Here is a 15,949-nt window from a genome sequence, read left to right on the forward strand (position 1 = left end):
AATACACAACAGAACAAATTTACAACACAGTGCTACTCACTAACAAAAAACCCATGTCACACAATCATGACTTGAGCTATTGTAACTGTCAAACGTATGTACCTATCAAACCTACTTATCACCCCAATGCATCACTATTGATTAAAAAATGAATTAACAACAAGAAAAGATTTTATCACTCTTGTGATTCTCCAAGTGACAGAATAAACAAGTTGAATTTTTCTAGTTACAAATACGTCACTGTATGTCCGACGTTACATGAATGCGACATTTCTCATGACACATAGCCAAGAGGTTGACTCGAAGTATTTAGCCCCTGAAGTTTGTCTTACAGGTCAATCCTGTTCTGAAGTCACTTCATTGACTTCTAACCTTCCACTCGTGAAACATTGACAACATTTATTAGAGGATTCTACTGTGAGACATCCTTCAGTCTGATAGCGAACATAGCTGTGACTAAACTGCAGTTCAGGACCAAATTACATTAAATACAATTACATAAGCTTCTCTAGGTTTTCATTTTGCGCCATCTTGTGGTCATGCTCGAGCAACGAAACTGGGAAAGGTGTCAGACTTACTTGTTTACAAAGTAATAAACTTTCAGTTTATTACATTTAATCTGTTATTTGTTAGTTTAGTATACCAGGCTGTGGGTACTGCCTCTGTCAGTAATAAGGCTATAAAATTAGCAATAATTCAGGCCTGTGATTTGGATGAAATTAACAGTGAAGATATAATGAAATCCAAAAAATATTCACCTTTGCAAAAATATCCAGATTACATTTGTTTGCAAGCTGGTTCAGGTCCCTGTGTTTGACAACCTTGGTTCAGAGCCAGCTAAGCAATCTGAGGTATTTACTGCTGTTATTGTTACAGCAACCTAACCTAGGCACATCGTTGCATTATGGGAGGAAGTGGAGAGACGCCACACAAACATGAAATAATTTAGCCAGTGTATTCATACCCAGGACCTTCTTGCTGTGAGCCAACAGTGCTAACCACGCCACCACTGCTGCACAGCAGTCATTTATTTAAAAGTACTTTCTCTTCCAGTATTCATTAAAAAAAAATTAATTTAAGCAGTCATAGATCTCCAGAATATATATGAAGAAGAGTTGAAGAGCTATGAGGGTCCTTTAAAAGTAGTTCTTGTTTATTTGGATTTTATTGGACAGCAGATTTACAGGTGAGTCACAGGTGGACAAAAAGGTGAACACATATATTTTGCAACCACATTAGAGTCCCATGACCTCCACAAAGCAAGGGCATTAGAGAACAAATACATGATATGACACATTAAAAAAAGGCATGATATCCAGCTCAAATGCATAATAAATGACATTTTGCTGTCTCTCCCATAATCTCAATTCAAGATTGTTTGAGTGTTATATCGCCTCCTTGTGAAATGTCTCTTCCTACACTGCCAACCAAAAATAATGTAGCACCATCTAGTGGTTTAATTTTAGTTTGGACCGTTGTAATCAGTGGAAGTGATGACACCTGTGGAGACAGTAACATGTCTATATCAGAGAGACAACACCTGTTACAGCTTTTCTCTTTGCCAAAAGATGTCTTGCTGCATTATGTGGCTGCTGGCCGCCTTCTGCCTGTCAACAGGTACAGCCTAAAAACATATGTACTGCAAAGTATGGATTTTTAGCTTAATAGTGATAATGTTTTTGTGTGTATGTAGTTGGCAGTGTTCCCATCAGTCCCGCCGGTCCTTTCGCAGGTTGGTGCTCATTAAATTCATTTGCATGTTTGATTTGCATATGCTGCAACATATCAAATCTGAGGATTCTACATTTTTGTAGGTAATGTTTCTTTAAATGCCACTACCACGGGTGGGTATGAGAGCACCACTGCAGCGACTCCAAGAGGTAAGCTCCAGAGTTTGTTTGTTTTTTAATTCATAATCAATAACATTTCCAAATGTAGTTAAGATATTGAAAGTGTCACTTTCAGTTAGTGCCTATTTTTGTGTGGGTGTGGGGGTGTGTGTGGATTTCAGGGTGGATGCAGTGTGAGATGTGCAGCAGTTCCCCTTACTTGTGACATGATTTTTGATGTGATGTTTTTTTTTTAATTACGCCCACAATGCCACCAGCTCTGCTCCAGACTTGTGATCTGTTTATGCACTTGCACTGTTTTTAGATTTGCTAGAATACAATGATGACTTAAAGATTTTCTAACACTTGATACAATAGACGTTTCTACAGACAGAATATTTTTTGCTTCATGGGTCCCCGGTATTTGTGTCATATGGTGAAAGTTCTTTACACCCTTAAAATAAGTGGAAACATCATTGATATTAGCTGTATTTTTATTTCAGATTATGCCTTTTCTCTAAATCCCACCATGAATACCACCAGCTCTGCTCCAGGTTGGTGCTCACTGAATCACTCAGAATATTTTTCATTTGCTAGATCATGAATCCAGTCCACTTAACTGTCTCCAGGGTGGTTGTTGTGCATCTGGTATTATTTAGTGTGGACCACTGCATACAATGGCTGTCCAGTAACCCAGAATATTTGATTCTGGTATCGTTACGGTCATTTATATGAAATGTATGTACTGGATTTTCATTTCAGTGGGTGCAACTCCTTTAAATGATGCTCTGAATGCCAGCAGTCTTGCTGAAGGTTGGTTCGGAATTATTTTAGAGTTATGTCTTTGGAAAGCCATTATTGTCCAATATATTTTGTACATGCTTAAAAGTGGAAATTGTCAATACTGGTCTTTGCCTTTCAGATCATATTTTTTTAGAAAACACTCTGAACGCTACGAGCTCTGTTCCAGGTTGGCATCTGGTTAATTCACTAGCACCCTTATACATTTGTTACTTTCTCTAATTAAGAAAATTGTTTTGGGAATTGTACCATTTCTATGGTTATGTATAACCAAAGAACAGATTTAGTATTTTGTTTCGTGCACTTTATAAACACTGCTTCCATTTCGGTTGGCACAGCTCCTTTAAATGATGCCCTGAATGCAAGCAGTCTTGCTGAACGTTTGTGCTAATGTGTTTCTGTGGGTTATGTCATTGGAAAGTCATCAGTGTTAATATAACTCTGCCTGTTCAAAAAGCGAAACTTGATGTTTGTTTCAGACAATGCCATATATTTAAATGACACCTTCAATACCATCAGCTCTGCTCCAGGTTGGTGGTCACTGAGTGACTCAGATTATTTTCCATTGGTAGAATATGAATTCCATCATTATTCTTAACTCCCTTGTAAATCCCAGGATGGTTGGTGTGTGAAATTCTTTGATTATTATTATTTTTTTGTATTGTTACGGTCATTTATATGGAATCTGTACTGCACAATGTAAACCCTGGATGTGCTTTATATTTCAGGTGGTGCAACTCCTTTAAATTATGCTCTGAATATCACCAGTCTTGCTGAAGGTTGGTGCAAATAATTGCTTTGTCATTGGAAGGCCATTAGTGTTAGTTTACTGTGTACATGCTTAAAAATTGGAAAGATGGTCAATATTGGATGTTTGTTTCAGATTATCCCTTAAATTTGAATGACACCCACAATAATACAGACTCTGCTACAGTTTTGTGTTGGCTTGACTCACTTGCACTAGTCTACTGTTCTAAGATTAGACATTGACAGACAGCTCCTGCAGATTAATTGTATCCTTCTTGATTTAAAAACATTGTGCGTACTTGTAGTTGGTTTAGTTGGTCCACGATTTTTAACTGATGCCCTGAATGCCACCAGTCCTGCTGCAGGTTGGTCATTATTTTTGTGGTTTACATCTTCACAATTAGTTTTTAGTATTAGTATTTTGTACATGCTTAAAAGTGTAAACATGATGGACGTTGAATGCGTTTCTGTTTCAGACTATGCCACATCTTTCAATGACACCCACATTACTTCAAATACAACTGGCTCTGCTCCAGGTCTGTTTTCACAAGACTTCAGACTGTCAGGTTTTATGTTTGAGGTGTTCTAAATATGTGGCTGTCTGCAGGTGCTGCAGCTCCAGAACCTGAATCTTCAAAGAATAAGAGTGCAGAAACTTTGAAAGGTAAAACTTGAGCATAGCATGAGATTAGACTGGCCACAATCCTGGCAGATTAGCTAGTGTTAGCACTTATACACATCCTATTATAGACAGTATTTAAGATGCTTTAGCCAGCCCAGATGAGATAGTCAGATCCCATCAAGCACTATTTCAGTTAATCGATGTCCAATCAGCTGGCTCTGTTGTGGGATCTTTCTTATCTCGCTGCCTCTTGCCTTGCACATATGGCCATGGAACAGCCAATCACAAAATTGAGCCTTACTCCAGATGGAAAAACCAGCCTCTTGATTAGTGGGCCACACTAAACCACTTAATTTTCATGTCCAATGACTACTTTTTCTGATTTTTAAATCCTGCACTTTGTCAGAGTTTGATCAAGACATGCCAGTCCAGGAGGGGGACATTCTAATTCCGGTAAGATGGGGGGGTTTTATATTTATTTATGTTTTGTGTGGTACTGCTGATTGCTGTATGTTTAAACTTGCAGGAGAGCAGAAATGCTGTACACACTCTGTGGCCGGATGCCACCACCTCTTACACCATCACTGATGAACTGGGTAGGTTGTTGTCCCTCAAATAGGACCAGATATTTGATTACTGAATGATAACTGATTTGGTTTTGACTCCAACAGTTTCCCGAGAGGCAGAAATTAAAGCTGCCTTTAAGATGATATCGGATGTCACATGTATTCGTTTTAAGAAACGAGACACCGAGTCGAGCTATTTGAAGCTTGTGACTGGCAATGGGTAAGAAGTCAACTATCTCTGGGTAGGTTTGTTATTTTGTTAAAGATGAAGCAGTACAGGAAATTGCCATAACAAATTGTTTCCTTGGAAACAATTTGTTATGGCAAAGCAACAGTAAGGAAAATCAGAAACTTCCAGCATTTGCGGGCCTGCCCTTTGCCACTCCCGTTTTTATTACAGGTCTGTCTCTAAAGGCTTCAATCATTCAATCCCATTTTATACTGTGGTGGTTTCACTAGAGACTTGAACACTGGATACTAGAAAGGGATGGGGAAGAAAAGCTTTAATGAAAGATTAATAGATGGGGAAACAACATGCTTGGCAGCAAAAGGGAAAGCCCATAAAGTAGGCACTCATTAAAGCCTACCCAACAATTATTTAATCTTATTACTAGTTTGTGACACAAATTGAGGCCTGTTCCATTCAATTTGGTACATTTTGGCTTCAGCCTCCATTATCCATATATTCAGACATTAAGGGAGAATCTCAGGTCAGAACTGAGTGGTTGAACTCTAACATTTATTTATTTTGCACCTAGCTGTGCCTCATTCGTTGGTTGTCAAGGAGGAGCCCAGCGGCTCTTCTTTGCTTCAGAGTGCACCGTGGGGAACCTTTGCCATGAACTGCTCCATGCTCTGGGACTGTATCATGAACACACTCGTGAAGACCGGGATAAATATGTCACAGTGAACTGGCAGAATATTGTGGCAGGTACACAAGCTTGTTTGCTTTTTGCATTAGTTGTAATGCAGTTAAAAACAAGTTGTATCCAGATTGTTCACTCAGCCCAGTTCCTTTGGATGCAATTGAAGTCTTTGGTCAGTAAAAGTGAGACCTCTTGGTTTGTATAATGGAAAATATGCCCCCAGTGGTGTTGATGGAATGTAAAGTACGGCTTTGTGCACATGAATGTTAAGATCCTCTCCTGCCAGCTCAGTCCCTCCTTGTCAAAGCCTTCATCTTCTTGAAACAAGAACTATAACTGTCTCTTGTAATGCACATCAAAAAAGGAACATTAACTTGAGTATGAAGAAATTACTTTGGCTATTATTGTGATACAGTAGGTGCATCATGTTCAACTATGCCATTTTGGATTTCTTTTTCCTTAAAGGTAAAGAAAATAACTTCAAGGTGAAGCATGGAAACACTCAAAACCTACCATATGATCTCGCGTCCATAATGCACTACGGGCGGTAAGTTGACGACTTCCTCATTTTATTTTCTAATTTTAAAGTACTTGAAACAGACTCCAGATAAGTTTACCCTCCCCCCTGGTCTTGCAGGGATTTCTTCAGTACAAATGGAAATCCAACTGTGTTGCCTAAGCAGAGTGGTGTGGAGATAGGTCAGAGGAAACATCTGAGCCAGCTGGACATAGAAAGATTGAATAAACTCTACAGCTGTGGTAAATTGTGAAACTAAACAATTGCGTGTTTCATTTTATAACCATTACATGTTGAATTGACAGTAAATGTGGCACAGACAAAAGCAACCCTGAAATTTCTTTCAGGTCTTATCTTAGGTCGGATACTGCAGTACCTCCTGCCTGACAGGAGTAGTTTGTCTTAACACTGTTGTTATTGTTACCCAGGCAAATCTTTACATCATGGGAGGAAGTGGAGAGACACCACACAAATATGAAATCCTTCAGCTAGTGTATTCAACCCAACACCTTGCTGTGAGCCAACAGTGTTAATCACTACATCACTATGCTGCACAGCAGTCATTTTAAAATACTTTTCCAGTAATCATTCAAATATTCATTTAAGCAGTCATATCTCCAGAATACATATGAAGAGTTCGAGGTAGTTGTTTATTTGGATTTTACTGGACAGATTCACAGGTGATGGGGGGGGGGGGGGAGAGAGAGAATACACATCTTTTGCAAGCACATTAGATTCCCATGACTTCCACATAGGAAGGGCATTAGAGAACAAATACATGACATAACATGTTTTCATTAAAAAAATAAAAAGACACTTTCACAAAAAATTCTATACCCAGCGTATTTTATAGATTGGTTCAGAAGGGTAAAGAAAAAAAATCAATTATTAATCTCAGGAGTTTCCCCTTCAGCTCAAATGCATAATAAATGACATTTTGCGGTCTCTCCCATAATATCAGTTCAAGAATGAGTGTATGTCGCCTCCCTGTAAAATGTCTCTTCTATGACAGCCAAACAGGAATAATGTAGTGTCATCTTGTGGTTTAATTGTAATTTGCAACGCTGTAATCAGTGGAAGTGATGACACCTGTGGAGATGGTAACATGTATATATCCGAGAGACAAAAGCTTTTACAACTTTTCTTTCTCAAAAGATTCCTTGCTGCCTTCTGTGGCTGCTGGCTGCCTTCTGCATGTCAACAGGTACAGCATAAAAACATACGTTCTACAAAGTGTGGATTTTTAGCTGAATATTAATAATTAGTGATGGCCAAATGAAGCTTTCTGAAGCTTGTATTGAAAAAACGGTTCATTACTCGAAGCTTTTCAACAGTCCTCTCTGGTGACATCTGCTGGCCAAAAATATGAAGAGCAGCTTGAATCCACAAAAGACCAACCAAACCAACTGCTTCATAATGATTGCTCACTCTGCAGAGTGGAATTCTGTCTGATATTGGGCTGCCGTTGTTGCTTTGAACGTGTATTTGTTGGTGGTTTAAAAAAAAAAAGTGGTTTATTTGTTTAATAAATAATTTTGACCAGTAAACTCTCCTTTTTTAAACATGCACCATTGTGTGGTCTTTCTTTGCTTATGTCTTCTTGATGTTGGTAAATACAATAATTGAAAAATACCACAGTACATATAATGTACAACACATTATGGAGTATGCTTCTGCTGTGAGGTCCTGCCTCCATGCAATTAACCGCTAGACGGGTGTATTTATAAATAATATTATATTAGGGACATTTTCCCAGACCTATTTCTGATCTGGGGGTAGAATTGATTGTGAAATGGAAAGGGAAAATGCTTATGAACTTGCAAATTAAAAACATGATGCATTTAAAGTAGCCCTTTCTCATTTTTATTTAAGAGTCTTTGTTCTAGTGTGCGATGGCCAAACCTGCTGATTTAAATTTAGCCATTTAAATCAGCTGTAATGGATCAAGAACACCTCTAAAACCTGCAGGACACCAGCCCTCGAGGCCTGGGTTTGGACACCACTGCTCTAGAGGTTATTTTTATTTATAATCAGTAACATTTAAAGTGTATTTATGTTTAAAGTTTAACTTTCAGTTGGTGTCCTTTTATTTTTTTTTTCTAAAGATACTCATCAGGTTGGATGTTGGTGCAGACTACATGCATGTAGATTTCAGAGTGGATGCGGTATGAAATATCCAGCAATTCCCCTTATTTTAAGTGTTCTAATATGATATGAGATTATGCTTTTATTTGTTTTTCTTTTGTTTAAAATTGCACCCACAATGCCACCAGCTCTGCTCCAGACTGGTGATCAGTTAATGCACTTGCACTATTTTTAGATTTGCTAGAACACAATGATGACTTAAAGAATTTCTAACACTTCTATTGTGATACAATAGAACTGTGAATACCACCAGCTCAGCTGCAGGTTGGTGTTCATTGAGTGACTTGGATTACTTTACATTAGTAGAATATGAATTCCTTTACTAATTTAATTTTCTTTACTCCTTTGTAAATCCCAGGATGGTTGGTATTGCAGCTCCTCTAAAACAAACGGCCAGAGCAGGCTAAATATCGGGATACTGACGTGCAGCAATAAACAAAAAAATGCACTTCTGAGCCATTTGTTCTGTTTATTCAACCATTACTGTCTTTTTCCTTAAAGGGAAAGAACCTCAAGGTGAAGCATGGAAACACTCAAAACCTAAAATATGATCCCAGCTCTATAATGCACTACCCGCTGTAAGTTGAAGTCATCCTTATTTCATGATTTCCAATTTTTTTTTAAGTACTTGAAACAGACTCTGGACCCCCACCCCATCTGTCTTGCAGGTCTCGCTTCAGTACAAATGGAAATCCAACTGTTGCCTAAGCAGAGTAGTCAAATTTATCTGTGTTGCAATAACTTTTGTTGCCACCATGGTCGTCTTCTTATGAACAACAGAAACACTACAGTAGCATCATGCCACATGCAAGAATCAAAAGATGAAATTTGTAAAAGCAGAAGGGGCAAGCAAAAAAGTTTAGAGCGATTCAGGCTCAATATTGACATTTGAAAAGCTGTATATGATGATCAGTCATGACTCGACATCGAGTGATGGAGGTATTGTGGGGAAGTTTGTCCAGTCTGAAAAGGAGACTGTGTAATATGAACATAGACATCCAGTGCTGTATTCTAAATGTACTTCATATATCCACAACGATCAACAGTAGCAGGCTGAGAGTCTAGTTTGGTCTGTAGGAGGAGCTAAGAGAACAGGAAGCCTGTCGGTATTAAGCTGTGGGTAACGTGATCAGAGAAGAAAGACTTTTGCATCCTACCTTTCATTTATCTGTCAGGAAACAACGGCTTTTAAAGTCAACTCAGTTTAAAGGTAAGCTCAGTAAATTTGACATTTATATTCAATTTTCATCCATTAGTGCATTTTCTTTAAGCAGTGCAGATGAAGACTTTCTTGCATTTTGTCCTTTGCTGCAAACATTGTGAGGAAATATCCTTGCCACTGTTTTTGTTTTGTGTGAGAAGAAGCAATCATATGTTCAAATGTTTTTAAGAGGTTTTCAAAGTCTGGAATGCAGCATAGTCCCCCTTTTAAATAGGAGCCTATTGGTAAGCTGGCATACTGGAGCTTCAGTCTGATCCCTCTTTCTTGGCAGACGGTGGACAAAGTGTGGGTTTTGTTTGGGCGTCTCAGATTTAGCGTGTAAATGCTTTGGATTACACACAAGGTGCTGAGTGTCCAGCCAAGAGATAAACTGTTAAGTGGCAGCTCAACGTTGTTTGAAACCTTTGAACTGTAGTTGAATTTTGCCTAGAAGATACAAAAAGGATGTGGAAATTTTCCCACTCAAAATCTAGTAATTTTGCTCACAAACTCACTGGTGTGCCTGTGATCAACATGCCAAGCAAATGGATGCTTATATTTTGACGCAGATTTGAGTTGGCACATCTGGCAGCTCTGTGTAATCAAACCTGTTCGATATATATGCTCTTTTTTCCATGGTGCCATTTACTGTGATTAGGGTTCCTGGTCCATCAAAACACCCCCAAAGCATTAAGTTCCCACATGACAGTGGGGATGGTCTCCTTAAGGTGGAAGGCTTCTCATTTTTCACACTAAATGAAGGAAACATCATTGTGGACAAACAATTAAATTTTTGTTTCATCTGACCATAACACAGAAGACCAGAAGTCGTCGTCTTTGTCCAGATGACCCTTTACAAAGGCCAGGCGGGCTTTTGTGTGCCTTATCTGGAGAAGTGGCGTCCTCCTTGGTCTGCATTCATGGAACCAAGCAGTGTCAGAGTCCGTTGGAGTGCCTGCCTAGAGACATTGTCACCAGCAGAGCACAGATTCACCAGGATGGCCTTGGTGGTGATTCATTTTCACCTCTCTCACGATCCTCCTCGCCAACACAGGTGTTACTTTTGGCTTCCAACCACGTCCTCTGCAATTTTCCACAGCGTGGAACACCTTGTATTTTTTAATAATACTTTGCACTGTAGCCACTGGAACTTGAAAACATTTAGATATGGCCTTGTAGCCCCTTCCTGACTTGTGAACAGCCACAATGCAAAGCCGCAGGTCCTCCCTGAGCTTCTTTGTCCCAGCCATGACTGTCCACAAGCCAACTGCAGAGAACTGCTCTTTTTCACCTGTTGAGCTGATTAAAACAGCTATTCCCAATTAATCAGGGTATTTAGGATGCTTTAGAACATCTTGGATTTTTTGGAATAATATAGAACTTTGGATTTTCCCAGAGACTGTGAAAGTTTGTAAAGGGTATGAATAATTTTGGACATGACACCTTTTGATCAAATGTAAATAAAACTTTCTGGAAAGCTTAAACTGTTAGTGTTTTAGGAAAACAGCTCTATTTTTTTTTAGGTTCTCTTATGTTTTTGCGATGCATTTGGATGTTGGTTTTTTTTGGATGATATCCGTGCACGTTTTATGGTCTGCCAATATTTGATAAAGTGATGACTATTTCTCCTATATGGCACTTTATCATGCTAAATTTCCTTTTATATCACACCACATCCTCCAATTTTATAAATGCTAAAATGCTAATGTAACTTAGGTTATTAAATTAAGTTACAATAAAATTCTGACGTTATTCTGTTGTATCTATAGTGGGTGATGCTGCATGGCTGCATCCTTGGTGTTCAGACTGCACGACAGAGGCCCCGAGCTGGTGAGGGAGGTGCTTCTGGAGCGAGGCTGGGAGGAGTATAATGAAGGAGAGCGTGAGGAGGAAGACTGGAACCTTTACTGGAGAGGCTCTTTATTTCAGACCTCACAATATCACAACCTGCTGCCGTGGCAACGCCTCAACCACCATCCTAAAACTGTTGGCATCACACGCAAGGTGCACGTCTACATAGATTTTTTTTTTTAAACTTCATGTCATGACAGACGTATTACCAGAAAAAGAAACTCTTCATTTGAATCTCATTCCTACGTCGAGAAATGTAAACGACTCTCGTACAACAAAACTCAGCTCTTGAGCTGTTTAAATTTTTTTGCGTCAGTGCTTGAAATGTTGGAAAAGCACAAAGCATAACTTCTGGGATTCACACATCTGCAACCAGTTCAACTAACAAGCATGATTTTGGGCCAGGAAATTCAAACCTAGAACCTTCCTGCAGTGAGGGTCCGTGGTAATTACTCTACCACTGTGCCATCTGGGCAGGAATGCAAAATATTAAAGAAAAAAAATTGTAAATGGATGATTAGTAGACTCTGACTACTTGTACATACGCTCACTTCATCTGAAACTTCAACCAAGTGTAATAGTATGTACATGAGAACAACAAGGAAGAGCATAACAGGTCCGTTAGAAATGTACTTTTTGTTGTTACCCTCTGCTGATTAAACTTTTATCACCAGGGGTCAGCATTATACCAGTGTTTGAGTTTCAGACGTGCTGTTCTCTTTGATATTTCTTATTTTCCCTGCCCTTATTTCCTGAACAGGCTTCGTCTTTTCTGGTGGAAAATGCAATTAACAACATTCTTAATGACTTTCCTTGTTAAATACAGGTTGTATTGATTCACTTTCTCATGATCCTGTGGTGCAAAGTGGTAATCTACTGCCCTTTGACTTCAACTTCTGAAATATCTTCAGCACACCACATAAATGTTTGTGATATAAAGTCAGTGGTTGTCTCTTCACATTCTGTTGATAGTTTTAGTTAATTTGGGAAGATTTTACATCATTTTCAACAAAGTAATTTTTAAAAAGAAAACCTGAATTTATACCAAATGAATTATTTGCATTTCTTTCGGATTTCTTTAGGATTGCTTGGCACGCAACCTGAGGAGAATGAAAGCAACATTTGGTTCAGCTCTCTATGACTTCAGTCCCACCACTTTCATCCTCCCCAATGACTACACCTGCTTCCTGGCTGAGTACAACAGACTGCGTCTGGCCAGAGGAACATCGGTCTACTGGATACTTAAGCCTGTGGATCTCTCCAGAGGTCGAGGGATCTTCATCTTCGAGGATATTAAAGACTTGGTTTATGATTGCTCTGTTGTCATTCAGAGGTACATTAGCAGCTCTCTGCTGATCTCCGGCTACAAGTTTGACTTGAGGATTTACGTGTGTGTGAAGAGCTTTCATCCACTGACTGTGTACATTCATCAAGAAGGCCTGGTGCGTTTTGCCACTGAGAAGTTCAACCTGTCATCTCTGCATAACCTGTATGCTCACCTCACTAACACCAGCATCAACAAGTTCGGTCCCTTCTACAAAACCGAAAAAGGAAGAGTGGGCCGGGGATGTAAGTGGACCATGAGCAAATTCAGACATTTTCTCCACAGTCAACAGATCAACGAGCTGCTTCTGTGGCAGAGGATCAACAACATTGTCACTCTGACCCTCCTCGCCATTGCTACATCAGTGCCCTCCTGTCCTAACTGTGTGGAGTTGTTTGGATTTGACATCCTCATAGATGCCAAGTTTAAGCCCTGGCTGCTGGAGGTCAACTACAGCCCTGCACTCACACTGGACTGCCAAGCTGATATTTCAGTGAAGAAAAAGCTAGTCAGTGATGTCATTGATATGATGAACTACACATCGACCGACAGCTTAAGAGACAGAGCTTATCGGAAACATAGGTACAAGCAACCTTGTTTTAAGGCGAACCACCCGTCTGCACCTGTGCTCTCAACGTTAAACCATCAGAAGAAAAAGAGAGGTAACAAGGGCTCGCACACTCAAATTCTCCCTCTGCTAAAAACGTCTCATCAGCCTGAAAAGACAAAACGGGGTAAGCTTAAACAGCGTGACCTTGAAGCCAACTACCAAAGATGCCTTCCGCCTTTTGAATTATCGAAGATACGTGAAGCTAGATGCAGAATAATTAACACCAGTGCTATCAAACTCCACACCAACCAGACCCAAAACCTGATACTGGGCCAGGATTCAAGGACAAATGAGTCAGCGTTGAACAGACAGTCTCGTCAGCCTCTTGTATCGTACCTCATGAACAACGGGTCTCTTTACAGGTCTGATGTTACAAACCATGACAACTCTGAAACTGAAGCTGAGAGGCAGCGCTCAGGAGAGACAGACGTTTCCTCTTTGACACCTGACACCCAGGAGAGTGAGGAAGCGTTCACACGGCCTGCTGCGTCCTGGAAGCTCCCAAACATTTACAGGTACTGTAAATTTGCAAAATGTCAAACGAAGGCCAAATCGTTGGTTTTAAAAGTGGAAAGTTTGACCTATTACTATTACTTAAATTACTTCTGACTTGGAATATTTTACAATTTTGGTGAAAATTGCATTTTTATGCCTTGAAATTCATAAAACTGAAGCCAGTTTGAGAACCTTTAAAAATTTTTAAAAAGGGATGACAATTGACTCTTTTCAAACGTTCACAGCACAAAGCCAGTTCGGATCACTGCGGAGAAAACCACAGGGAATGGACAAAATATTCCACCAGTGAAGGTTGGAGACTTCATAAGGACGTTTCCATTTAACAGGGCTACTCTGAAAGCCTCGCAGCACGAACTGGACATAAGGACAGTCCTACAGGAGATTCAGAGCCTAACTGGACAGTTGGTTTCAGGCAAAGGACACAAGATGAAGAGCAGGAGAGAAGAGAAGGTGACAGCAGATAAGGATGCTGATACTGACTTTGATTCGCTGTTGTGGGGACCAAAAGATCCTCCATTGATCAGCCAATTCTTCAAATCAACTTAACCTGTGGCATACTCTAGCTGGTGTAAATGAATACTCACTTATACTGCATGGTGCTTTTCTACTGTTTTCTTTAGGGTTGGAGGCTCTGATAGGCTGTTTTTTTCTGGGTTGGTTTGTTTATTTGACCTAACACATCATTAGTGAGGATCCTACAGCCCTTTGTGTAGCTTGCATCAGAACATATTTCATTTATATGTTAAATATGATCAAATTTGCTGGTAAATTGAGTTTCTTTATATGCTGTAGTCACGGGAACAAGATTAGCTTTTATGTTAGAACACACGACCCACACGAAAACCTGTGGTTGTTAAAGAAACTTTTAGACAAACGTATCTGTGATTGATTGTTTTTATGATTATAAAAAAGCGTTATTGGTTAGTAGTGGACTTTGACAGACTCACACGTGAACACATATTTTAATGGGCTGTGAGACAGTGACTCTTTTCTAATTAAAGTAGTTAATGTACACATTTTTGTCGTGTGGCTCTGAAATGTACTGTGGCTCTTTAAGTTGTTTGAAACTTTGAAAACATCTATTAGAAAGAGGGGATTTGCCATGAACTCTGCTGCTCTCACGCATCTGATCTGGTTCTGCACAAAACTGGTGAAAATGTGGACTTCTACGGAGATCACTAAGGCTTCAAAAGTTCTACAAAGTTGCCAGAAGGACAGGTATATAGCATTAAAGCTGAGTGGAACAGTGGTTAGCACTATTGCCTCACAGCAAGAAGGACCTGAGTTTGACTCTACCATAGGGCTGGGCCATGTCATACTGTTCACGATAATACCGGTATAATTTCATGCAACGATAAGAAAATGAAATATCGCGATAGAATATGGGTAAAACGCGCATGCGCAGTGCCTTTGTTTTCATATGCACATGGCGAAAAAGGCACGGCGGCGTATTGTGTGTGTATAACCTCTTTTTAAGTTTTGTGGATATTATACATGGTTATGCTGAGGATATGTCGGCCAATTTCCACCGGAAATGCCTTTTGGTTAAACTGTCAGCAAGGAATTTGCATTTGCACTGTTAAATTTTTATATAACTTTAATGCAAAAAACAGCTGCTTGTTTAAGTGAAAATACATTGATGGGTTCTTTTTTTTTTTTTTGCACTAATAAAATTGTGGAGTTGTGAAGTATTTTGTGTCAATTATATCGTCAGTTATATCGTTATCGCAAACTTTCAAATGTATATCGTGATAAATATTTTTGGTCATATCGCCCTGCTCTACTCAACCATCTGGCTGGGAACTTTCTGTGTAGAGTTTGCTTGTTGTCATAATAATGAGTTACAACTCAGTGCAAAGCTTCAAATATCAGAAGGAAACTGTATGTGTAGGTGATATTTCTCTGGTTTACGCTATAAAGCAGAAAACAATAAATGTTAAGGCCCAGATATGACCCACATCTGCCTTGACTCGCCACGTGACTAACAGTGTGTCTGGTTGCCACAGCTCCACCTTACATATGCTAGCTGTTACATGTGTGTCATGATCAGCTCTACACACAGACTGTATATAAAAGACAGATGCAGCCATCGTGAGGTCAATCACTGGGTTAGTTAAACCCCATTTATGAAGCCTTCGGCTGGGTTTTTCACAATCAACTAGGTTTGATTTTTGAACGCAAACATAATGGACACGGGAGGGGAGGATCTGATGTATTAGTTTGAAACGTTAGCTTAAATGTTAGTCAACTGACTTATTTACACTATGCTGCTGCAATTTAAAAAAATTTTTAAATCATGTTTTTATGCTCCATGTGAGGAACTAATGCACTTTGGGAAGTAAAAATCAAGTTTG

At 39.4% G+C, this 15,949-nt stretch overlaps 2 protein-coding genes across 2 annotated transcripts; both read left to right on the forward strand.

Moving 5' to 3' along the window:
* Positions 1 to 1,568: 1,568 nt before the first annotated feature.
* Positions 1,569 to 6,201, forward strand: LOC146652596 (zinc metalloproteinase nas-7-like). The gene is made up of 17 exons (XM_085382755.1): positions 1,569 to 1,617; positions 1,694 to 1,732; positions 1,815 to 1,880; positions 2,333 to 2,383; positions 2,592 to 2,642; positions 2,752 to 2,799; positions 3,110 to 3,160; positions 3,359 to 3,409; positions 3,683 to 3,742; positions 3,854 to 3,913; positions 3,985 to 4,041; positions 4,406 to 4,452; positions 4,526 to 4,595; positions 4,671 to 4,785; positions 5,324 to 5,496; positions 5,897 to 5,978; positions 6,069 to 6,201. The coding sequence occupies exons 1-17, from the start codon at positions 1,569 to 1,571 to the stop codon at positions 6,199 to 6,201; spliced, it is 1,203 nt and encodes a 400-aa protein (XP_085238881.1).
* Positions 6,202 to 11,076: 4,875 nt separating this feature from the next.
* On the forward strand, positions 11,077 to 14,141 carry ttll2 (tubulin tyrosine ligase-like family, member 2). Its single transcript, XM_085382754.1, has 3 exons — positions 11,077 to 11,298; positions 12,228 to 13,594; positions 13,820 to 14,141. Exons 1-3 carry the CDS (start codon positions 11,077 to 11,079, stop codon positions 14,139 to 14,141), a joined length of 1,911 nt encoding a protein of 636 aa, XP_085238880.1.
* Positions 14,142 to 15,949: the final 1,808 nt, after the last annotated feature.

Source organism: Rhamphochromis longiceps, linkage group LG15 (genome assembly GCF_057381845.1).
Source record: "Rhamphochromis longiceps isolate RC_006_pf linkage group LG15, R_longiceps_female_GT1.1, whole genome shotgun sequence".
Lineage (NCBI taxonomy): Eukaryota > Metazoa > Chordata > Actinopteri > Cichliformes > Cichlidae > Rhamphochromis > Rhamphochromis longiceps.